Here is a 26,934-nt window from a genome sequence, read left to right on the forward strand (position 1 = left end):
CACTAGCAGTAGCTCGTTAAGGACGATACCCCCCCCCCCCTCCTCCTTTCCCCAACCCCTCCCCCACTCCCCTCTCCCCGTAAAAGCAAACTCCTCTTAGTTACCTCCCCTAAGTTTAAAATCGTTTCAAACTACATTATCTGCCCCTAATAGCCGTCACCTAACCCGGCTCTACGATTGTAAACATTTAGCGTGAACCACAGCTCACCAGACCATGTAGGAGTGGGGGTGGTAGGGAGCGCGCTTACAGCTTGGTGTTTTCTATGGTCTCCAAGAAGAGAATTATATATATATATAGAAGATAGATAAGAAAAATAAGTCGTTTAATTTATTACTGATACACAGAAGCTTTATATTCAGAAGGAAACAATTAAAAGTACACACAAGGTACCATTAGCAGCTAAACAACAGGAAACGGGCGCGGGCACTAAAAACACAATAAATCAACTCAAAAATCCGCCCGTCCAGGAAAACAAACATATCAACCAAAGCATAAACTTTACCTTAATTCTCAACCTATACATCAACATAATGATCATCAACATCAGCATCAACTCCAACATATTCATCAACATTAAAATACAACAAACTCAACCTCAATACTAATTTGAACCTGGGCTTTAATAGCAACTTCAATTTCAACATTTAATATTTGACATACACATAACCATTTACCATAAACGTTATCCTTACTGTTGCAGATCGGACTATAACTTTGCAGTCCAATAATGCCGTCGTTTTCTAGGGGTATCTAATGATTCTACCCGAGTCAACTACAGTAAATTTACGACGGGACATGAGACCTTTGTTTATTTATTCAATAAATGCTTGAGCGAGGCTTCCCCTAACCGCTTATATCTGGAGCGCTTGTGTGTGTGTGTGTGTGAGAGAGAGAGAGAGAGAGAGAGAGACTATCTGATCCGCCCGTATTTATATCCCTGTCCTAACCCCCTAGCTATTCCCACGGGAATAACTCGTGACACAACAAATTATCCCCCCTGTCTACTGGCCAGCATAAAGACTACTATTGTCCTGTCAGAGCGGTCAGTCTCTTTCAAAGTTTCTTCCAGGCATCTTTTCGGGCCCGAATTTTTTTTACCGCACCCCTCCCTCCCCCCCCCCCCCCTCCCCCGAACAAAATGAAATTTATATAATTTATATAGAAAATATATACTTTTAACAGTGTCCGCCCCCCCGAAGAAAGTCTACCGCCCCCCCCCCCCCCGAAAATTTCAAGTGCCCCCCCCCCCCCGGAGAAAAAAGTTTGGAAAAAAGGAATAAACACTGGTCTCTTTGAGCGTGTCACCTGCTGTCCATCCCTACGGTGTAGGCCTACCCTGTAATTATGTAGTGAATGGATGCTTGTCGAAGTCTGACTCAAAACTTACTTGTACACTTTTCCGTAACCCTTACACATGCAACGGAGCATTTGCTATAGAAAATGTTGAAGGAAAATTGATTAAAATCTTGTTACACTCTGATGAAAATATTTACAGGTCTAATAATAAATTTAAAGAAACAATATGTTATCAAATGTTGTAAACTTCTTAACCGACAGTAAAACAATTATAGAGATTAAGCAAAAACTGAAATCAAAACACAACTAATATCAATTTTTCACAATATTTTATTTCAATAACTGCAATAATGCAGCAAAACTATATGCTACCCCTAACCATTTTTTGTGTGATGAAATACGTATACACACATATAAACACATTTAACAAAGAAAAAATACGTACACTACATGCATTATTGTTTTTAAATTGTCGAGCAATAGTATGTGTAGTTTTCATTTACCCCTCTTTTATAAGGTATTAAAATATCTGACCCTGTCTGAAAACGAATACAATCCCTTATATGCCTATAGCCTACTTAATAAAACTCATAGTGATTTAAATTAAACCCAACCTGTGAAAACAAAGTACAAGTATACTATAAAAGTTAGGGAATTTTAAACTGTTTTCTTTATGCAACGTTTTCAATGCCCATCTCAATCCAGCTATAGGGGGGGGGACTTGAAATTTTCTGGGATGGGGGGAGGTAGACTTTCTTCGTGGGGGGGGGGGGCTCCGCACTGGAAGAAACTCTTCACAGAATCAAAACTGTTACGGGCCAGTTGTAGGTTAGATTAGAATAGTTTAGAATAATCTAGAATTAGGGGAGAGTGAGTGTGTGAGTTGAGTTTACCCTAGAATATTGTTAACCCCGGTGTGTTTGTGTATTGTTATCCCAAGGTCGAATGCGGTATAAAAGCTGGAGTGAATGGTTGTCAGGGTTAGTTCGTTGGCAGTCAGCGGGTTAGTAGCGGTTAGGACGAGGGCTGTTATGGTACGCTTGAATGCATTGAGACAAATAAAAGGAGTGAAGTTAAACACGAAGCGTTGTTATTGATTTGAAATGAACCCAGAACGTAACAACTGGTGGCCAGTATGAATCAAGTAGAAGCATAAATTTGATGCTGTCCTGATGTTTGCCTGATGCTGTCCTGCCGTTGCCTGATGCTGTCCTGTCGTTTTCCTGATGCTGTCCTGTCGTTTACCTGATGCTGTCCTGTCGTTTGCCTGATGCTGTCCTGTCGTTTGCCTGATGCTGTCCTGTCGTTTGCCTGATGCTGTCCTGATGTTTGCCGGTTGCTGTCCTGATGTTTGCCGGTTGCTGTCCTGATGTTTGCCGGTTGCTGTCCTGATGTTTGCCGGTTGCTGTCCTGATGTTTGCTGGTTGCTGTCCTGATGTTTGCCGGTTGCTGTCCTGATGTTTGCCGGTTGCTGTCCTGATGTTTGCCGGTTGCTGTCCTGATGTTTGCCGGTTGCTGTCCTGATGTTTGCCGGTTGCTGTCCTGATGTTTGCCGGTTGCTGTCCTGATGTTTGCCGGTTGCTGTCCTGATGTTTGCCGGTTGCTGTCCTGATGTTTGCCGGTTGCTGTCCTGATGTTTGCCGGTTGCTGTCCTGATGTTTGCCGGTTGCTGTCCTGACATTTGCCGGTTGCTGTCCTGACGTTTGCCGGTTGCTGTCCTGACGTTTGCTGGATGCTGCGGGGATGCCGTTAGCCCGACGCTATAGCTGTTTGACAGAGTATGTAACATTATCGACTGCGAGTTGCAAAATTTTGTGATGTAGAATGTTTAGGATAGGTGCAGGAGTCATAAACCAGTGTAGCCATAGAGCGCAGGTTGACTCAAATTTTTTTTTTATGTAGAGTGGTTGAGATATAGGTAGGAGTCGTAAACCAGTGTAGCCATAGAGCGCAGGTTGACTCAAATTTTTTGTGATGTAGAGTGGTTGAGATATAGGTAGGAGTCGTAAACCAGTGTAGCCATAGAGCGCAGGTTGACTCAAATTTTTTAGTGATGTAGAATGGTTGAGATATGAATAGGAGTCATAAACCAGTGTAGCCATAGAGCGCAGGTTGACTCAAATTTTTTTTTTTATGTAGAGTGGTTGAGATATAGGTAGGAGTCGTAAACCAGTGTAGCCATAGAGCGCAGGTTGACTCAAATTTTTTGTGATGTAGAGTGGTTGAGATATAGGTAGGAGTCGTAAACCAGTGTAGCCATAGAGCGCAGGTTGACTCAAATTTTTTGTGATGTAGAATGGTTGAGATATAGGTAGGAGTCGTAAACCAGTGTAGCCATAGAGCGCAGGTTGACTCAAATTTTTTGTGATGTGGAATGGTTGAGATATGGGTAGGAGTCGTAAACCAGTGTAGCCAGAGAGCGCACAGGGTAGACTCAAAAAAATTGTGGTCTGGAAAGTTCTTAGATTCGGTACGATGCAACTGGGTGTGTATGATTTTTTTTTTGTTTGTTAGTTACACGGATGATTTGTGCTAGCTCGAAATTGTAGCAGTTCTGTATGTTGTCATTATGTATTTCAGTGTATATTCAATCTGTCATATACATTCTTCGGAATGTATATTTTTAACTTGTCTACTAGTGTATGTGTATGAAAGGCTTTGTGTTTTTTTATTTAGCTAGGATTTGTTAGTCAGTATTTGTAGTTATTACTACAAATACTTAGGTGGGGGGTAGTGTTACGGGCCAGTTGTAGGTTAGATTAGAATAGTTTAGAATTATCTAGAATTAGGGGAGAGTGAGTGTGTGAGTTGAGTTTACCCTAGAATATTGTTAACCCCGGTGTGTTTGTGTATTGTTATCCCAAGGTCGAATGCGGTATAAAAGCTGGAGTGAATGGTTGTCAGGGTTAGTTAGTTGGCAGTCAGCGGGTTAGTAGCGGTTAGGACGAGGGCTGTTATGGTACGCTTGAATGCATTGAGACAAATAAAAGGAGTGAAGTTAAACACGAAGCGTTGTTATTGATTTGAAATGAACCCAGAACGTAACAAAAACTAGTCAGGAGTTGCAAGCAATAATGAACAGTCACCAAAAATACATGTCGTTCAAAGTTAACAATTTTAGAAAATAAATGTTATTGTTCTAACAAAATTAATTAGGTTATAAAGAATAGATATCAAGATAAAAATATATTAAATTCTAGTTGACTTAGAAAGTATTAAAATATTATAGCTAAACTCAAATTTTAGTTTGAGTTCTGTAGACAAACATTTTGGTTTAATTGTTATAATCATAACTTTAGCTGCAATGAATGAATGAATACATTATTCGCGTTTTACATATTATACTATGGTTTAAAAATCCGTCAACTTGACTCTAATAAAATAAATTCAATCGTTAAAGTTATATTGCATGTAGTATTCATTAAAATTCAAATATATGTATTATACGTAATTTCAATGAATTTTTTTTTAAATTATAGTCAAGTATGTTTCCAAAGAAAGGATTGAATCGTTCCTAAGTTTTGACAACAAAGTTTTACACAAATCGCAACAATTTTATTATTATTTTTTTTTACCTTTTGAATTTATCAAATTAAAATCTGTTACTTTAACCAAACTAAAAGTTGAGTTAACATAATAAAATACAAGCTAGCGAAAGCTTGATCGTGGGTGAACTATCACTTCAAGGTGGGCTGATCTCATGAGGTGCGTTTACCAAGGTTTATAGTCGTACAGCTACGTCGATGTTAGTAAAGACTTCTATATTCGTCTGGGTCTAGGTCTGGGTCTGGGTCTGGTTCTGCGTCTGGATCTGGTTCTGGATCTAGCTCTAGCTCTAGCTCTAGCTCTAGCTCTAGCTCTAGCTCTAGCTCTAGCTCTAACTCTAGCTCTAGCTCTAGCTCTAGCTCTAGCTCTAGCTCTAGCTCTAGCTCTAGCTCGAGTTCTAGTTCTAGTTCTAGTTCTAGTTCTAGTTCTAGTTCTAGTTCTAGTTCTAGTTCTCCAGTTCTCCAGTTCTCCAGTTCTCCAGTTCTCCAGTTCTCCAGTTCTCCAGTTCTCCAGTTCTCCAGTTCTCCAGTTCTCCAGTTCTCCAGTTCTCCAGTTCTCCAGTTCTCCAGTTCTCCAGTTCTCCAGTTCTCCAGTTCTCCAGTTCTCCAGTTCTCCAGTTCTCCAGTTCTCCAGTTCTCCAGTTCTCCAGTTCTCCAGTTCTCCAGTTCTCCAGTTCTCCAGTTCTCCAGTTCTCCAGTTCTCCAGTTCTCCAGTTCTCCAGTTCTCCAGTTCTCCAGTTCTCCAGTTCTCCAGTTCTCCAGTTCTCCAGTTCTCCAGTTCTCCAGTTCTCCAGTTCTCCAGTTCTCCAGTTCTCCAGTTCTCCAGTTCTCCAGTTCTCCAGTTCTCCAGTTCTCCAGTTCTCCAGTTCTCCAGTTCTCCAGTTCTCCAGTTCTCCAGTTCTCCAGTTCTCCAGTTCTCCAGTTCTCCAGTTCTCCAGTTCTCCAGTTCTCCAGTTCTCCAGTTCTCCAGTTCTCTATTTTTCCAGTTCTCTAGTTCTCTAGTTCTTTAGTTCATTACTTATAATTAGTTCTGTAGTTCTCTAGTTACCTAGCTCTCTAGCTTTATTGTTCTCTAGTTCTCCATTTTTCTAGTACTCTAGTTCTCTAGTTCTATAGTTCTCTAGTTTTCTAGTTCTTTATCTCACTAGTTCTCTAGTTCTCTAGTTCTTCAGTTCTCTAGTTCTCTAGTTCTAAATTTTCTCTAGTTCTCGATTTCTCTAGTTCTCTTGTTCTAAATTTTCTCTAGTTCTTTTATTCTCAAGATCTCTAGTTTTCTAGTTCTTTAGTTCTCTTGTTCCCAAATCTCTGGTTCTCTAATTATTTAGTTCCCATATTCTCTTGTTCTTTAGTTCTCTTGTTCAATATTCTCTAGTTCTCTAGTTCTCTAGTTCTCTAGTACTCTAGTACTCTCGTACTCCAGTTCTCTAGTTCTCTAGTTCTCTAGTTCTCTAGTTCTCTAGTTCTCTAGTTCTCTAGTTCTCTAGTTCTCTAGTTCTCTAGTTCTCTAGTTCTCTAGTTCTCTAGTTCTCTAGTTCTCTAGTTCTCTAGTTCTCTAGTTCTCTAGTTCTCTAGTTCTCTAGTTCTCTAGTTCTCGAGTTCTCGAGTTCTCTAGTTCTCTAGTTCTCTAGTTCTCTAGTTCTCTAGTTCGCTAGTTCGCTAGTTCGCTAGTTCTTTAGTTCTCTAGTCCTTAGCTCTTTAGTCCTTTAGCTCTTTAGTTCTTTAGTTCTTTTGTTATTTAGTTCTCTAGTTCTCTCGTTCTCTAGTTCTATAGTTTTTTAGTTCTCTATTTCTCAAGTTCCCTAGTTCTCTAGTTCCGTAGTTCCCTAGTTCTCTAGTTCTCTAGTTGTCTAGTGTCTAGTTGTCTAGTTGTCTAGTTGTCTAGTTCTCTAGTTCTCTAGTTCTCTAGTTCTCTAGTTCTCTAGTTCTCTAGTTCTCTAGTTCTCTAGTTCTCTAGTTCTCTAGTTCTCTAGTTCTCTAGTTCTCTAGTTCTTTAGTTCTCTTGTTCTCAAGTTCTCTAATTCTCTAATTATGTAGTTCTCTAGTTATCTCCAATTCTAGTTCTAGCCTTACGTCTCTCTAACAATAAACGCTTATATGTGACACATAGACATCTGTTATTAAAGTGAGAAGTTTGCCATTAGGCTTTACTCCAAAATATTCATGTGTTATTATGTGTACATGTATATTATATATATATATATATATATATATATATATATATATATATATATATATATATATATATATATATATATATATTTATAGATATAGATATAGATATAGGCTTTTATATGTCCTAGGCACGCGAATTCCTAACGCCGGCTCTGATGTGTTTGCGTCAATTCATGCTTTTATGTTTTTTATGGCTGCTGACATATGAACGTTTTCAAGATTTTTTAATCAAAGATCCGGACGAATGACAACACATTGACTACGTTTAACCAAGGATAAAAATCTAGCTCTATAGTGCACATAAAAATTGCTATTCAGGATGCACCGGTGCGTGACTATATTAGTGTGCGATATCCCAAATGTCGTAATTCCCAAGCGATGTTTTTTATACAATCTGTGAACACTATGCTAAAGGCTTTGCAGCCATGCGTTACATTGAGCATACACAAGGATTGCTTCAATCTCGCAGTATAGGATTGATAGTGATTACAGCTACTTACAGCAAATCATATTTAACTTAAAATAAATATTCTTGTTCTGAGTCGCCACTACCCATTACCTTTTAGTTTTAACAAAAAATTTCCAATTCGAAAATTTGTAATAGCCAGCTTTTGTTACAAATACAAACACCAATTGTAAGAAATCTTAGTAAACTTGAATGCTTGTTTAATGTTTGTATTATATATATATATATATATATATATATATATATATATATATATATATATATATATATGTGTATATATGCGCGGTGACAGCAACTTTGTTTTCTCAAGTAGTGAAAAAAAACATGCCAAGGTTTTCATGCAGCGTATTATTTGACAAGAAGGAATATGTTCTGCTGTTTATTGCTTTAATTTTCTCAGAAGTCTATTTTATCTAAGATTCTTTCTGTTCGCATATTTGACAAAGGAACATAAAAAAACCTCTTCTAAATGTTATAAGGTATTGTGTCTCTGACTGTTAGAACCAAAGTGATAGATAGTAATATCTCAACTACAATTATAGTATAATGGTCTTTGTGCAACTTTATTTTAATAGAAATAATTATATTCTCCTATTTTCTACTTTATTCTATTTAATTCTTCTCTAAACGATGTTACTGAAATCTACAATCTATGTTCCGCTACATCTATATATATAATTCTCCTCTGCGAGCCGTTAGAAAACAAGCTGCAAGCGCCTCCTTACAGTCCCCTCTCTTTCTCTCTATCACTATCACTACCACCCTACCCCACCCCCACATGGTCTGCTGAGCTGTGGTCACGTTAATGTTTACAAACCGTACAGCCAGGTTTAGTGACGGCTATTAGGGGCAGATAATTAAGTTTGAACCGACTTTAAACTTACAGGAGGTAACTAAGAGGAGGCTGCTTTCACGGGGGGGGGGGGGGTGTAGGGTCGGGGTTAGGGGAAAGGAGGGGGGTTAGTGTTTTAAAGCAAATATTTTCAGTGGCAGCATTGGTACTGTCGAATTCACAAATTATGAATTACTGAAAGTAGAAAATAAATCAACTAAATAGCGGCGTATGATACGCCGCGGGTCGGCTCGTTCTAAATATTCTATTAGTTGTAGTATTTTACTAAATATTTTATCTCTTCCACTCAACGTCGCTCCACTCTATTCCTCTATAAATGTATTACTTTCTACTTTACCTATTCCACTCTATTTAACTCTACTTCGCTATACACTATTCGTCACTACTTCATTATACTCCCTGATTTGGCTGATGTCTTGTGAGGGTTTTCTGTGGTAAGCGGTGTGTACGGCGCGAAATACATTATAATATGTAAAAGTTATGTGTAATAGAGTTAGGTGCGTGCGTGTTTCAAGATATAGGGTATGTGGTTAGGGTGAATTTTGTTGTGGATCTGTGACCCTGTGTGTGTGGCCAAGTATATGGTGTGAAGTTGTGGTAGGGGGTGCTGGGATGTGGTTTGGTTTGATATGTGGTTCGCAGTGAATTTTGTTATTTGCCCTCCTCAATTCGCTTCCATTTGTTTTACAAGATTTACAAAAAAATAGTTGGCGCTTTTTTTTTAAATTTCTTATGCCTATGTTTTCTGTCCTCCAAATTGAATCATGTTTATTTCTGATTTTAGCGAAACCCCGGGATTCAATGAGAGAGAGAGAGAGGCAGGGAGAGAGAAAAAGAGAGAGAAAGAGAGATAGATAGAAAGATATTTTTGTAAAGAAAATCATAAATTGAAAATTGACACATATAAAACTGTTGTGATTATTAAAAATTGTATTACAACGGTGAAATAGAAAACATGTAGGCCTGCCACAATATTATTAGTACAAAGAAAAAAATTGTTTCTTTAGCAGATCTACTTGTCCTCTTTTCACGACACCTAAGGACTCACTTAATAAGTAACTAAAAGGCAGAAGCACAGCCAAATCAATAAAACTAGATTGTTAAGAATGTTCTAGCGACTTTAACACGTGTATATAGACGAAAATATATTAAAGTAGGCCATGTGGAGTTTTCAAAACACTTGAAGCGTTTCAGTTCTAACCACTTCAGTTGAGTGCATTCGATTCAAATTTTATAACCTCATAAATCTGATAAAAGGGTCTCTAGCAATTCTTAACTGTCGAAACTGCTTTTCAAAAAAAGAAGTAGAGCAATTTTAATTCAAATCTTGGACATGTTTTTGAAAACGGCGAAGACTGAAAGATTCTTTCAGTCAACGGCGGCCGTCAAAAAGCCTTTTAGAAGGATTGCTGTGCGATTTCCTGCCCGCCGCTGTTATGATCAAATGGCATGGTCATGCATGACTTAGAGATTTAATGACATCTATATATAGTTTGAACGACGGGGCCGCTGTTATGCAGCTACTGAATATCCTGTTTTGCATAAAGAGGAAAGTCACACGGGTGTAAAAATTTGAATTAAACTGTTAATGGCATATGATATATAACATTTTTTTAAGTAGCTTAAATTATTATAATAATTTAGTTTTAAAAATAATGTATCACCTCGTTAATGTAAATAAAATGTTTCGCTTTTTGGTATTAGGGTCATAAAATAAAGTTACTATTTAACTTAGATAGATCAAATAAGAAATTTAAATAAAAAAACATACAAATATATCGTGCTGATTATTGTTTTCAACGTTCTAAGTAAATATAACACAGCCCTTATTTCTACGAAATCGTATATTAAACGTGTTACATCTCGCCATCATTAAACCAACCGCTAATTAGTTGTATTTCTTCTCTTCCTTTATCAAATTTGAAATGTATTGTTCTTAATTGTTGCTGACCTGAAAATGGCAATATCTCAAGTTTTATTGTAACTGTACCATTATTAATCACAGCAGTGAAGCAGATAACTCTTGTAAATACGTCACTAATGTGTAGCTTTGGACAAAGTCTTACGTCCATCAAGATTACGCAACGTCAAACGCCCACTTAAATCACATGGAAAACGCTATGCGTTCAATTAGATCACCCAGAATTATTAGGTCAATAAAGATAGCAAAGACAAATTCTTAATTCATTTTGACCATTAACATGTCCCACATCCTCCACATAACAAATACAAACTCTTACTTCCATTTGAATTACTAACATGTCTAACATCCTCCACATAACATACAAACTCTTACGTCCATTTGAATTACTAACATGTCTAACATCCTTTAGATCAGGGGTCTCCAAACTTTTCAGCCCGAGGTCCGCACTATCAAATATAAGTTCGGGAGCAAGAGTTTCTTCAAGACCATCTCCTCGGCGTTGTGGAGACCCCCCCCCCCCCCGGAAGAACGTGTACCCTTCACCTCCCACAACGAAATTTAATATATATATATATATATATATATATATATATATATATATATATATATATATATATATATATATATACTAGCTGTCCCGGCCAGGCCCTGCTCTGGCTTCTGTGAAAAACCTTTCTGTTAAAGACCATACCTGTGTGTTTAGTAATCATCATAAACCCGGCATTGCCCACCCAAACCACAACAAACCAAAACCAAAACAACAAAACGCAAACATAACGCTAACACAATTACAAATACAAACGATAACAAAAACCTAACAACAAACCCAACCACAACCACAAAAACCAATACGAACACAAAGAAAAAAAAAACAAATGAAAAAGCAAACGAAAACAAACCAAATCCAAACGCAAAACCAACCCCAAACACAAATACAAACACAAACCCAAAAATAAAACACAAACGAAAACGAAAAAAGAAAGAACAAAAACGAACCAAATCAAAACGCAACCACTAACGCAAACCCAAACTAAACACAAAGAAAACACTAACGCGAACATAAACCCGACTATAGTACCCCAACTTATTCATAGTCTTTTGCACTCACTTAAACGAACGTAGGCGCCAAGCCGAACACGGGAGGCCCAGGGCCCCAAATAGCACCCTGTCTGGGCGCCAGAGGACGACCGGATTCGATTCACTTAAAGACAATAGTAACCTTTCTTATCCATACTCTATCGCACTGTTTAAAGCGAAATGATGCACCATAGCGCTCACAGAATAGCCCAAGGCGCCAAATTGAACCCTGGTGGGGCGCCGGCGGACGCGCCTGTTTCAATTTAATGAACAATTATAATACTCCAAGCTTATCCGTAAAATACCTACAACATTTGCACTTGATCAATCCCCGCTTATTATGTAATTATTTTTTCCCAACACCAAAATAAAGTAATACAAAATAAATTCTTTTCCACTAATGCAATGTTTTATAAAGGGAAATAATTGTGTTTTTCTAATTTATCCAAGGGAAGTAAGTGCTAAAGGACTAAATATAAATAATTTTCAGACATAATTAGAATTTTTGTAAAAGATGATATTTTTTTTAAAAATTGTGTTTAATGAACATGCCGACAATTATTACTTTCAGTTTGAAAAATGAAAATTATTTCCAAACACTTACAGTTTTACCCTGTTTAACTAATAAATTTAGATCATGAGCAATTTAATAATTTAACACTTAAATCAGTCGAAGTATCCACGACAAACATTTTACAAACATTTTACATACAGAATTGAACTTTATATATTATATATATATATATATATATATATATATATATATATATATATATATATATATATATATATATATATATATATATATATATATATATATATGTATATATATATATATATATATATATAAAGCAAAAGCAATGTATGTTTGTGTGTCTGTCTGTCTGTCTGTCTGTCTTTTATGCATTACTACACCTCTCATCACATCGCCGTAAAACTTTGGGAAGTTGTTGAGAATATTCCTGGGGAGGTTTCTGCGAAACAAAAAAAGATTTAAAATTCGCAGGGGTGGCGCCCCGACAGGGCGCGATTTGATTTTTTCTATATACGGTATATAAAAATAGAAGTCAATTTTGGTTTGGCATCGTTCATCCGATAGCCACGAGACTTTGAAGAGTTCATTATACTACTCTAGGGAAGGGTTCTATAAAAAAAATAATTTTTAATTTCGCATTGGCGGCGTCACGGGAGGGTCCGATATTTCTCTATATATGGTATAACAAAAGTGAATTGTAGTGACATCGTTCATCCGATAGGCATGAAACTTTGGGGAGTTCGATATATAACTCTAGTGAAGGTTCTGTAAAAAAAAAATCATTTTTAATTTCGCAAGGGCGGCGCCACGGGAGGCTGCGATTTTTCTCTATATACGGTTTATAAAATTTCGCTTTCACACCGTTCATCTGTGTACCATTAAACATTGGGGAGATTATTAGATCACTCAATAGTAGGGTTCTGCAAAAAAATATTGTTTAATATTGCAAGGGCGGCGCCCCGGGGGGGGGGGGCGATTTTTTTCTCTATACACGGTATATAAAAAATAAAACTCGGATGCGGTTCATCAGAGTGCCATGAAACTTTAGGGAGTAGATGAGAATACTCCCGAGAATATTTCTGCGAAAAAGAAAACTAAAGTTTCTTATGGGCGGCGCCAAATAGGGTACTTTTTTCGTCAATACACGGTTTGGCGCCCAGAGTTTTAGAGCGTTAGAGCGATTATGTTGGCACTTGGCATACGTTAATCGAGCGTCCTGCATAGCGGTTAAGGGGTACTACTAGATTCAGCAGTAAAACTACAACAGGCTTCAAAAATAACTTTGTAACGCGAGGAGATCCTTCTTTACAATTTTGTCACCTTGCGAAAGATGAAAAAATAACTTTTTAATATGAGGAGCCTACTGTAGAGTTTCGTCACTTTGCTAATGATGCAATAAGCATCTATTACTAGACAATCCAGTCAGAAATTGAGATCGAGCATCTAATAATGGACCATTATTAACGCTAGCATATTGCATCAGTCACACTGATATTTAAAACACGTCAAATAATTTTTTTACGTGTTAAAGAAAAAAATCCTGTTCATTTGTGTCACTTTAACGAATTACAAAATCTGCATCATTATTCACAGGATGCTATTTGGCCGATGGCGCCTGTTAGTTTTAAGGAGCCAGGGGTCGTACGCCGCGCCTATGCGGTAGTTAATCGGGGGGTGGGGGCCCTGAGAGCGCCCCTCTGTATGTCTCTAACTCAGGGGCGGTCACCGAAGTGTGTTCTACCATATTATTTCGGTGGGTGATTAATGTACACACAAGGTTTTCATGCTGTAGTGTAGGTAAACCCGTGTCCTGATATTTATGATCCAAGCGCAGGCATTGTTTACATTTAAATAACTCATTTTTAGAAAAAAAGGTCACGCGTCTAAGAACATATAATTGATAACGCGTTGGTGAAATCCTTCTAATATATTTCGTCAAACTTTCTTCTATCCCCGCGGCAACGTGCGGGGGTCGGGTACGCTAGAATATATATATATATATATATATATATATATATATATATATATATATATATATATATATATATATATATATATATATATATATATATATATATATATATATATATATATATGTATGTATGTATGTATGATTCTCAGAAAGAAGCGCAACGGAAAAAAGCGCAACGGAAAAAGCGAAAAACAAGAAGCGCAAACAGAAAAAAGCTCAAATAGAAAAAAGCGCAAACAGAAAAAAGCGCAAACAGAAATAAGCGAACACAGAAATAAGCGCAAACAGAAAAAAGCGCACACAGAAAAAAGCGCAAAAAGAAAAAAGCGCTCACAGAAAAAAGCGCAAACAGAAAAAAAGCGCAAACTGAAAAAAAGCGCAAACAGAAAAAAAGCGCACACTGAAAAAAGCGCAAACAGAAAAAAACGCAAACGGAAAAAACGCAAAAAGAAAAAAGCACAAACAGAATAAAGAACAAAACGAAAAATGCGCAAAGAAATTTTAGCACAAAGACCTATATGGACTGGATGACACATTTATACATGAGAGTGTAGTATTTGATCACGTTATCTACTACCATTTAAAGCATACCACTGCCATGTTCATTCACATCACCACGTTACAGGCGATAATCGCTTTACACAATGCCTATTATTTTCTTGGTTAATATTTATTTAACTACTATTCTCGTATAAACATAAAACTATCCTTGTTATCGACATTGCACGAAGAATCTCTCACATTCTTCCTAGCCTAAACTACCTATCTTGCATACCATAACAATCCGTTTCAACATCGTCAACAAATATGCATTCGTCATATATCTCGCACTAACATTCATTCGCACCAAAATAACAATGATGTATTTAATATTGCTTCACATCATTACGCACCTATCTACCTACCTACCTACCTACCTACCTACCTACCTACCTACCTACCTACCTAACCTACCTACCTACCTACCTACCTACCTACCTACCTACCTACCTACCTACCTACCTACCTACCTACATACCTACCTACCTACCTACCTACCTTCCTACCTACCTACCTACCGACCTACCTACCTACCTACCTACCTACCTACCTACCTACCTACCTACCTACCTACCTACCTACCTACCTACCTACCTACCTACCTACCTACCTACCTACCTACCTACCTACCTACCTACCTACCTACCTACCTACCTACCTACCTACCTACCTACCTACCTACATACCTACTTACCTACCTACCTGCCTGCCTGCCTGCCTGCCTACCTACCTACCTACCTACCTACCTACCTACCTACCTACCTACCTACCTACCTACCTACCTACCTACCTACCTACCTACCTACCTACCTACCTACCTACCTACCTACCTACCTACCTACCTACCTACCTACCCACCCTCCCTCCCTCCCACCCACCCACCCACCCACCCACCCACCGACCTACCTACCTACCTACCTACCTACCTACCTACCTACCTACCTATCTACCTACCTACCTACCTACCTACCTACCTACCTACCTACCTACCTACCTACCTACCTACCTACCTACCTACCTACCTACCTACCTACCTACCTACCTACCTACCTACCTACCTACCTACCTACCCACCCACCCACCCACCCACCCACCTACCTACCTACCTACCTATCTACCTACCTACCTACCTACCTACCTACCCACCCACCCACCTACCTACCTACCTACCTACCTACCTACCTACCTACCTACCTACCTACCTACCTACCCACCCACCCACCCACCCACCCACCTACCTACCTACCTACCTACCTACCTACCTACCTACCTACCTACCTACGTATCTGAAGGAAACACTGTCGGGGACTGACAACACACTCGAGCTCCAAATTTGTTCCCAAATTGTTCTTCACGTAGGCTACTTCATTGTTGACAATATTTGTATGTTATTCCAAAATTTGAAAGGTACTTTGATGCAAAAGTTATAATAATAGAAAAGTCTTCCTTGGGCAAATACTTATAAAACTCACCCGCCCTTCTTTGAACTTGTCTTTAAGGATGTCATTTGCTGGGCAACTGGCCACATTTGCTTCAATGGTATTTGCACACAATGCTACATTTTCAATTTGTTTTGAATTTTTTCTCAGCCACCTCCAACAAACATTTTTTTTCCGTGGACAAAAATATCTCCGCACTAATCAAGTCTAAACAATTAAGCATGTTTTTGAAAATAAAACATTTAATTACATTAACAAAAAAAAATTGATTTTTAACGTCAAAGTATTTATAGCTGTTATACTTACTATTTCTTTTACTCTCATCTTTTCATAATTATTTTCTTTATTAATAACTAAAGCGTCGTCTTTCCAAATTTACACAACTTTTAATCAAAATATTGGGGTCTTTTTTAAATCGGGTTAAAACTACAGACAGGCCACTTTTAAACTATCAAATACTTAATTTCCATAAAGCTATTTATAATTAAGTTGAATAATAAACAATTACATTAGAACAAATATTTAAAAAACTTAATAGTAATAAGCTTTTAAATGCACTGGAAATAAGAAACTGAAACAAACTTGCTTTAGGCGCTAAATTTGTCAGAGATCCTATGGGTCGCCACACCCCACAAACAAAGTAAACATAGGCGTTGAGACCACACAAAAAAGTATTAAATATATATAAATGCACATTTAAGATTTTTACACTGCTAAAGATGTAGCCGACCTAACTATTCTCGTATTTGTTAATTTAGTAATTTACTCATGAATTGAAATATATATTTATGCATATTTGAATGAAAAGCACGAATCTTAGGGGAATGCTATGGTATATGACAGTTTTGTCTAACAGTACCTACGTCTAAAGTCAGTTTGCAATCCCAATCTGCGCCTCGGGGTCTACTGACCTAAAACCGTTACACTTGAATGCATTGGTGTCCTACATGTTCAGGACGTTTTCATTAAGTGCACACTGTCAGTGGCGTAGCTCCCGTAAGCAAGTCAAAGGGGCCCAAGGAACATATGGGCTCTTTTCCCTCTTTCAAAAAGTTAAAAATTTTACATTGGAATTTTAATATTTATTTTATGTTAATTATTTTAAAAAGAAAATGGAAATCCAGTTTTATATTTTTTTTTACTTTCTCATATAGGCTTACTGAGTATAGAGGAAGTATTGTAATTATGCACAAAAAGCACTACCTGAGTGGTCGAGATCCGTTGATCGTGCGTCCTGCATAGTAAGGGATACTAATTGATTCAACGGACAAAATGCAACAGGGGCGGCTTCTGACACCCCATCTATACGGATGACACAATGAACTAGAGATCATACACTAGAAGCAAGGTGGGCATTTAGATTCTATAAATAACCCGAACAAGGGATTGCTACCTGCTACCTATGGTACTGTACCAAGGCTTGGATACAGCATGCATTGTGGCGTTAACTGAAGGTGCCAGTCACCTCACTGCCCGCCCCCCCCCCACTCCCCGCCTCCAAAGATTTTGCATTTTCGGTGGGGTGTCAATCCTCTCTTTCTAATATTTTATTATTTTAACTAGATAAAACGTAGCTTTCACAATACATTTCACATTTTTCCCTCATTGAGACACGCCTAAAAGGTGTTACTCGATGCCTTCTGACGCAATACATTGTTCGGTACGGGTTAAACATAATAATACAGCATAGTATAAATACATAATAAGGATGTATTTAAAATATGTACATTATTTAAAGCTCTTCCCTTGAAATTAGCAATTGATTTCTTTACTCTCCATGTTAAACTCCGTTTTAGCCTAAAGGCTGACGAAGGTACCCACTGTTAAGTCCTCCATTGAAGCCCGAAAATCCTTGATACGCCCCTGAACATAGTCTATTGAGACTATGCCCTTTTATTACATTTAGACGTTATTTTTAAAATGCACAATTCAATACTTGCCAGACGGGTTTAGCTCGTTTTGTGACTTCTATATTAGCTGCAGATCACTTAGCTCAAGCTACTTTTTGAAAACTGATCAGTTCACTCATTAGTTTTGCAAAACCGGGTGAGTTACATTTTAATAGCAGTTGTCTATATATGAGGAGGCCCGGTGCGAAAACTGTTAAGTCATTTCTGATTTTGAGGAAATATGTTTTAATTTTTTTAAATTTTTTTTGTGTAAGGTCTACTGAAGTAGGGATTTTCAGTATTTTACTAAAAAACATTTTAATGTATACATTTTACAACAAAAATTATATATTTCTTTAATTTCCATTTGATAAAGATGGCTATACGGGTATATTTCTCAAAATGTGGACAGCAGGTTTTGCCGATGATCTCCTTAGATTATCACATTAGTCAGTACAACTAAAAAATGTAACATTTTATAACGTAAATATTTAGTAAATCATAGTAATATTAACAATACATTTCGTAATTAAAGTGTGTTCTTAAGGCATTGTTTTAGGTTCTTGTTCCTGGACTATTTAATACATAGATATTGATATAATTTATATAAAAACATTGGTGCTAGGTTGATATTTTTTGTTTCTCTTCCACCCAGCGGGGATCTAACTTGTTTCACGAATAAATGATCCGTAATAACCAATCATTGTATTTAAAACACATTGAGCAGTTTTATTGTTAGACAAGAAATTACGGAGACTTTTTCTTTTTCACACATTCCAAGAGCATGAATGATTTGGCGCCCCGGGCTATTGATTCACAACTGTGGCGCCTACGTTCGATTTATAGAACACCCTAAAATATTGACACGGTAGCACGCGACATGCGATAGTTAAGCCGAGCCAGGGGACGTACGCGGGCGTGTAACCGGGGGCTCCAAAAAGCATCCCACTTTGTCCCTGACACCTTGGTTTAAATTACTATTACGGATAGTGGTTAACGTACACTCAAGTCCTTCATACAGCACGCCCTGAGGCTAGCTGGCAGGTAGTGTGGGTAAAATATAGCGCCTGCTTTGCTTATCTATATATATAAAGCAAAGTTGTCGGGTGCCCAATAGGGCACTTCCCGGAGCCGCAGGCGCTTCAAATTTGGCATGAGTCTGCCTTGGCGCGAAAAAACACGAGAGCCGGTGCCGGTTGGCCAACAAGTCATAGTAGAGGGGGTCAAAACTGACCTCGTCTGACCGGCGCCTTATATGGGCTATATTACGAAAAAAACGTTTGCCCAACGACCCCCCCCCCCCCTTGACATTTTGTGAGGTGGTAGGAGAACGCCCAGGGGTGTCAAAAAAACTCGCCATGTCTGGAAATGGGTCAAAACTGACCATTCGTATTTCCATATATAATCTTTGTATTTTATGGAAAACACACGGTAATTTTAACAAAGATTTCAGGTTACTTACCCTCTATACATCTGGCTAATTTTTTTGCATGCTCTTAGATAAATGGCTAGGCCTGTCGGTTTCACTCAAAGCCCTCGAAGAGGGCTAAAAAGTTACTGCAAGTGAAATTCTCTTTATGTGAGCTTTATTACGAAAAAAAACTTTTGCCAAACAACTCCTTGACATTTTGTGAGGTGGTAGGAGAACGCATAGGGGTGTCACAAAAAACTCGCCATGTCCGGGAAAAATCTGGAAATGGGTCAAAACTTACCATTCGTATTTCCCGATATAATCTTTGTATTTTATGGGAAAAAGCAGATGGTAATTTCAATACGGATTTTAGAGCACTTATCGTCTTTACATCTGGCTAAATTTTTGCATGCTTATAGGTAATGGCTAGGCCGTACGGGCAAGATGTCGGTTTGAATCAAAACTCTCGACAAGGGCTAAAAAGTGACCGCGAGTGAAAATCTCTTTTTATCAGCTATTTTACGAAAAAACTTTTGTCAAACGCCCCTCCCCCCCCCCCCCCCTTGAAATTTTGTGAGGTAGTAGGAGAACGCCTTGGGGTGTCACAAAAAACTCACCATGTCCTGGAAAAATCTGGAAATGGGTCAAAACTGAGTAGTTGTGTTTCCCTATATAATCTTTGTATTTTATGTGAAAAACAGAAGGTAATTTCAACAAAGATTTCAGGGTTACCATTCCCAGTAGTGTTATATAAGGATATTCGAGGAAGTTTAGGGTAGATGCCGCCCGGTTTATTTAGTCTTTATTTCTCATACTGAATGGTAAAAACGGATTTGAGGATATAATTAAATTACAAAACTTCTATAGTTACGTTTACTTACGTTTATTTTAATTTTATTTTTTTTAGTTTAAATAATTTTTATTTAGGCTTAAAATTGCAGATGTTGGGAGAAGGTTTATATCTATGTCTATGTTCGTTGAAGCTTACATACGTGATTGTAGTTGTTTGTGGTTAGGGTTAGGTTTGCAAATTACATAAATTGCAAATTTCATATATTTTCAAGACCAGGGCAGCACCAATTATGTGATGCTAAATAAATACACATGTCACAGTCCTTTAATTTTGTTTTTAAAAAAAGCCAGTGCAGACCCTGGCCGGAATATATATATATATATATATATATATATATATATATATATATATATATATATATATATATATATATATATATATATATATATATATATATATATATATATAAGCGTTATACTCGTGCTACACCATAGTGTAAAACACCGCAATTAAACTTTTTGGAGCACAGAAAAGAATTGAACTTAATTTAAGACAACTGCTCTTTTGAAATTATTGTGAAATATACAATTATTTCACATTATCAGTAATTTAAATACGGTACTTCCCGCTACACCAGATAGCATGAATCAAAGCTCACCACTTACCTAACACCAAACTACATACACACCGAGTTTCTTCCAGCCCCCCCCCCCCCCCCGAACGAAATGAAATTTATATAATTTATACAGAAAATATATACTTTTAACAGAGTCCGCCCCCCCCCCGAAGAAAGTCTACCATCTCACACAACACGACACCGTGAAGGACACCTCAAATCAAATCCTACAAAACCATGATCTACTCGTAAACGCCCTTAGCTCTATCCAACAATCTCAACCACAACATCGCACTACACCATGCAGTATATAATACAACACATTCCACGACCCGCGTCCTACTACCTCACATAGCACAACACACGCCTCCAACCACTCATAACATGATACACACCCAATCACTTATTTTACACAATTCCCAATACACACACACACCTCACAACAAAGAGTAGATTAAACCCAAAGCCACCCGCTCCATACCCCGCTCCACACTATCCTAGACCCAACGCTCACGACGCATTAACAGCAATCCGAACTAAACCCAACATAACCCCACATCAACATACTCAATTTTGTAAAGTTTTGCAATTTCACAGTGTGATGCAAACTTGTATACAACACCATGTCATGAAAACAATGTTATAATTTATATATGTTTATGCATTTATGTTTCGATTAGCTCGACATCCAAAGTGATATAGATTAAAATAAAGCGACTGATTTCACAGGATTTGGAAAAATATGATGAATTTTTTATGCTAATTTAGCCTCAAATTCCATAGCTGATCTTTACATTAATTAATCATAATTTTCATGGAAACAGCTCATATATTTGTTGCCTTTGTTTAAAAAAAAAATAGCTTGTCATTTTAAACAATCAAACCATCACTTAATTTACACAAACAGAAGACTGTCGGAAAATTAAATTTACTGTGTAAGACCTAATTTATAGACCCTTTAAATCATGGGCCCCAGTAGCCCCCAACCCCACCCTTCAATCACCAGGCCCAATGTGGTGACTGAAAAATAGTATAATTCATTATACATCTAGGGAGTTTTAACTCAACATAACTAGATCTAGATACACTGTACCTAAAAATATGTATTTCAAAAACCTCACTTGTAATAAGAAAAAAATCTAAAGAATGTTTCTACATCTATCTTAGCAACGTTGCTGGTGAGCTAAGACGTCAAACACAAGTCCAATACAAGATATTAAGAACATTCTTTATTTACACAACACTATCATTATTCTAACTACCATTAACACACGATAACTTGAGTACCGTAAACAGCTAATTTCATGAAGGTTCATATTTAGGTGTTAAATCCAAATTATATTTGTGTATCAACTTTTCAGCGATTTCTGGTAACTGGAAAGGAACTTCATTTTCTTTCGGTTTTTCAAAACCCATTTGAATTGAATACCTTTTTGACAGATTGATGAAATTTCACATATTAATAAAAAAGTATTAATTCTCTGTTGTTGTTGTTTTTTGTTTTTTTTTTTCAAATTTTTAGTAATTTCCAGTGACCGGAAGTAGTACTTTACGCTATTTCTGTTATGTCAAAAAACATACATGAATTTATTAAGTACAAGCATTGTTTGCTTTTCAATTGATGTGCAATTCTTTGATTCTGCGAGATTCTATTCTATTTTTTAAATTTTAAGTATGTAAAAATTGATTGAAATTCATGTCTATATCACGAGTTGCAATCCTCCTTAGTATTATATAAGAATATTCGAGAAAGTATAGGGTTGATTGTTCCCACGTTATTTAAAGAAGGATAAATCGTAGGTCAAAATTTGTTAGTCAGAATGTGACAGCTGTTAGCGTTCATTTAACTAAAAATAAACACATTTTTAATTTCTCGTATATACGAAGTATAGAGAGTCTTGTAATCGTGCAAAAGAAAAATCGAGATTTTTACAAATCTCGATTGGGGTCGGCGTGGTCGAGTCGGTAAAGCTCGTGGTTGCTAAACCGAAAAGTCTCGAGTTCGAACCCTCGGGCAGATGAGGCTCGTTAGCTGGGGACAGCCACTCTGCTAGGAGAGACAACTCCAAAATTAAACAACTGCTGCCTTGTAGTTTGTTCTTGGTTGGACAAAGGCTATGGAAGCAAATCTAAAAAGAAAAGCAGGCTGAAATCGGAGTCAATGGCCTTAATGGCGCATAACAAGTTGACACGTAACGCTTAATTGTGGTCGAGTCGGCAAAAAGCTCATGGTTGATAAATTCAAACAAAGTCTCGAGTTCAAACCCACTGGCAGATAAATCTCGATCCCCTTCAACACTAAAAATTAAGAACGAAGAAGAAGAAGAAGACAAATCTCGATGTTTTACACCTCCCTGAGTCGGAAAAACATATTTGTGCAATCTTTTCCGTATGTGTGTATGTCTGTGTGCGTGTCTGTAAACACGATAACTTGAGTACCGTTACAGCTAGGTTGATGAAATTTCATAAATAAGTATTTTATCAAAATCGTAGGTCCGTATTAACTTTTGAGCGATTTCTGATTACATGAAAAGGTACTTTTTTCACTTTGAATTTTTCAAAAGCCTATAACTTGATTACTATTTCAGATAGATAAATGAAATCCAGTGGCGCAACTAGAAAAAACGGGCCACCCCGCAAATTTTTTTTTGGGCCACCCTCTTATATATATATATATATATATATATATATATATATATATATATATATATATATATATATATATATATATATATATATATATATATATATATATATACAAACACAGAACTTATAAATTAGATACTCAATTCTAGCCTGATCGGGTTTTGAATTTTTTTTATTTTTTTTTCAATTTAAAAAAATTACAACATGTCATGTGTGTTAGTGCATTGGTCTGTTTTGAGTTTATTTATTTATTTATTTTTTAAATTTAGAACTATTTTATTCAATATGTTTGCTGTAATTCAGCCGACCCTCTAGTATTTAGCCGGTCCAAAAAAAAATAATATAAAACGTGAACGCTTTGTATGTGTAATGGTTTCTCGTGCTATGTTTATTTTATGTTGTTTTTTTTTTGTATTTATATTATTTGTTTTAAATATATTTTCTTGTTATGCTATGTCAGTCTTTAACTTTTATTTTTTTAATAATAATTAAGAGAAGAAATTTCTTTTTAATTTGTTTAGTACAAATATATTAAAAGGAGCTTATGAGTACCCCTATTTAACTATTAAAAACAGGGAAATAAGTCATGGAAGGGTTTTGAACGTTTGCATATCTTTCACACGACAGATGAGACATATATTTTTTTTACGCAACAGCATGTGTTAGCTACTATATAACATCACAACTGTAGTAGATCTGTTTGTTATTTACAAAAGCTTTTACCGTCAAGTCAAAAATGCAAGAATTTTTTTTGCGGGGTCTGGCGGAACTACAGTGCCACTGTAGTTCCGCCCCTGATGAAATCTCACACGTAAGTAAAAGATCTAATCCTTTACCTTCTATCAAATTCTGAGTAATTTTCGTTACGATCTACGAATTTGATATAATACTTATATATGAAATTTCATCAACCTAGCTGTAACGGTACTCAAGTTATGGTGTTTACAGACACACATACACACACACACAAACACATACACATACACACAGACATACGGACAAGATTGCAAAATTATGTTTTCCCGTATCAGTGAGGTGTAAAACGTCGAAATTTGCAAAAATCTCTATTTTTTATTTTTTTTGCACAACTACAAGATTTTCTCTATACTTCGTATATGCGAGAAAGCTAAAATAAATGCACTATGAAAGACCAAATTTGTATCCCATATCAATCATAGGCACCAATAGCTAATTACTACACCTCTCATCACATCGCCGTGAAACTTCGGGAAGTTGTCGTAAATATTTCTGGGGAGGTGTCTGCGAAAAAAATCATTTCAAATTTGCAGGGGTGGCGCCCCGATAGGGCGCGATTTGTTTTTTTTTTCTGTATATAAGGTATAATAAAATAAAAGTCGATTGCTGTTTCACACCATTCATCCGATCGATATCAAACTTTGTGGAGTTGATTAGAACACTACCTGGAAGGGTTCTGCGAACATAAATTTTTAAATTTCGCAAGGGCGGCGCCACGGGAGGACGCGATTTTTCACAATATACGATTTATAAAAAATAAAAGTTGATTTGGGATTGACACCATTCATCCGATTGCCATAAAACTTTTGGGAGTTTATTAGAATACTACCTGAAAGGGTTTAGCATAAAATATTTTTTTTAATTTCGCAAGGGCGGCGCCACGGGAGGGCTCTATTTCTCTCTATATACGCTATAAAAAAATAAAAATCAGATGCGGTTAGACACCTTTCATTCGTGTGCCATGAAACTTTGGGGAGTTGATGAGAATACTCCCGATATGGTTTCTGTGAACAATATACTGAAAATATGATATGGGTGCGCCTATGAGAGTGCGATTTTCGTCAATGCACAATTTGGCGCCCATATCGGCTACGTTAGCACGTGGCATCCGCTAATCGTGCGTCCTTCATAGCGTGTAAGGAGTAATACTATACACAGCGTGAAATCTTCAAGGGGCCCAACCGTCGGCGCCCTGTTATTTGTACGACAGGAAGCGCCCCGGGCTCCCCTGCGAGCACTATGAACCATGTAATATATTTTTTAATAATCAGAAAAATTAACCAATATTAGACTATTAAATGGGTTGTTTCCTTTTATCCCTAAAAAAGTCCATATTGTTTCGTCACTTTGCGAATGATGAAATTAGCATCTATTTTTAGACTATCCAATCAGAAATTAAGATTGTGCTTCTAAAAATACACAATTAGTAATGCATTGTTACATATTTCGACAGACTTTCTTCTTTTTCCAGCGGCAACGGGTACGCTAGTATATATATATATATATATATATATATATATATATATATATATATATATATATATATATATATATATAAAGCAATGTATGTGTGTCTGTGTGTGTGTGAGTATCTGTCTGTCTGTCTGTCTTTTATGCATCACTACACCATTCATCCGATCGCCATGAAACTTTGGTAAGTTGATGAGAATACACCTGGGGAGGTTTAAGAGAAAAATAAATTCAAAATAGTAGCGCTAGCGCCCCGGTAGGGCGCGATTTAATTTTTCTCAATATACGATATATAAAATAAAAGTCGATTGCGGTTTTACACCGTTCATCTGATCACCATCCAACTTTGGGAAGTCGATTAGAACACTTCAGGTGAGATTTCGCAAGGGCGGCGCCATTTCGAAATTAAAAATATATACAATAATTAAAAATATATACAATACTAGCGCACCCGTCCCTGCGCGTTGCCGAGGGGATAGAAAAAAAGTCTGATATGGGCGGTCACCAAAATGTGTTCTACCTCATTATTTCGGTGAGTGATTAACGTACACTCAAGGTTTAATGCGGTAGTATAGGTAAACCTGTGACCCGATATTTTTGATCCAAGCGCAGGCAATGTTTACATTTAAATAACTCAGTTTTAGAAAACAAGGTCACGCGTCAAAGAATATAGGATTGGTAACGCATTGATGAAGCCCTTTTTTTATATTTCGTCAGACTTTCATCTATCCCCGCGGCAACGCGCGGGAACGGGAACGCTAGTATATATATATATATATATATAAATAGTATATATATATATGTATATACATATATATGTATATATATATATATATATATATATATATATATATATATATATATATACATCTATAAATCATACATGTAGGTGCAAGTACGGCTAGCCAACTGGCTAAAAAATGGAGTTAGACTTCATGAAGATAGTAGCTTCGGTTCTTTTGCTGCTGAGTATAACTTCTGCGCAGGGTAAGAACCAAATATATCACTCGGAACCCGAATTTTTTATATTAAATCAGATTTTAGTGAATCTGCAGAAAAAAAAGGTTTGTATTTATAGATCAACAAATTTGATAAACTTTTTTTTTGTTTCCAGATTGCGGGACTGGATGGACGGTACGTCCAGGTACGACACTCTGCTATCGACTTGAGACTGCCAAAGTGACTTGGGACCAGGCCAATACTGCGTGTAACGCATTTGGGGGAGGACTAACCACTATTGCTGACCAAGACGAGAAAGCTTTTGTGTCAGGTAATTGTATGAAAGTGTTATGTTAATGTAAGTACTAACTATTGGGGTTACTGTCTTTTTTTTACGTAGAGGAGCTAAAGCATGTAAATGTACGCTGAATTATAAAATCAATGTTCGATAATTTTACAATACTGATAAATCATAATAGTTCAAAATTATATATACTTTATTTAAATTTCATTTTAATAATTGTGTATGAAATTCAATTTAGTTTAAACATTCTAATTCTTTCCAAAAATCATTCTCATTTATTCAAAATAATT

General features: G+C 36.8%; 2 protein-coding genes across 2 annotated transcripts in view; one reads left to right on the top strand and one right to left on the bottom strand.

Annotated features, from left to right (window-relative positions):
- Positions 1-5,288: 5,288 nt before the first annotated feature.
- LOC131948401 (uncharacterized) lies at positions 5,289-10,579 on the bottom strand. The gene is made up of 2 exons (XM_059310008.1): positions 10,574-10,579; positions 5,289-5,816 (listed from the first exon to the last, which is right to left on the bottom strand). Exons 1-2 carry the CDS (start codon positions 10,577-10,579, stop codon positions 5,289-5,291), a joined length of 534 nt encoding a protein of 177 aa, XP_059165991.1.
- A 7,178-nt stretch (positions 10,580-17,757) lies between these two features.
- LOC131948368 (macrophage mannose receptor 1-like) overlaps positions 17,758-26,934 on the top strand; it is a 30,718-nt gene continuing 21,541 nt past the window's right edge. The window contains exons 1-3 of the mRNA XM_059309968.1: positions 17,758-17,866; positions 26,291-26,388; positions 26,516-26,671. Coding sequence (XP_059165951.1) covers positions 26,322-26,388; positions 26,516-26,671 — 223 coding nt within the window. The 5' untranslated portion in view covers positions 17,758-17,866; positions 26,291-26,321. The remainder of the gene's footprint in view (positions 17,867-26,290; positions 26,389-26,515; positions 26,672-26,934) is intronic.

Source organism: Physella acuta, unplaced genomic scaffold (genome assembly GCF_028476545.2).
Source record: "Physella acuta isolate Inbredline_101_S28 unplaced genomic scaffold, ASM2847654v3 ptg000642l, whole genome shotgun sequence".
NCBI lineage: Eukaryota > Metazoa > Mollusca > Gastropoda > Physidae > Physella > Physella acuta.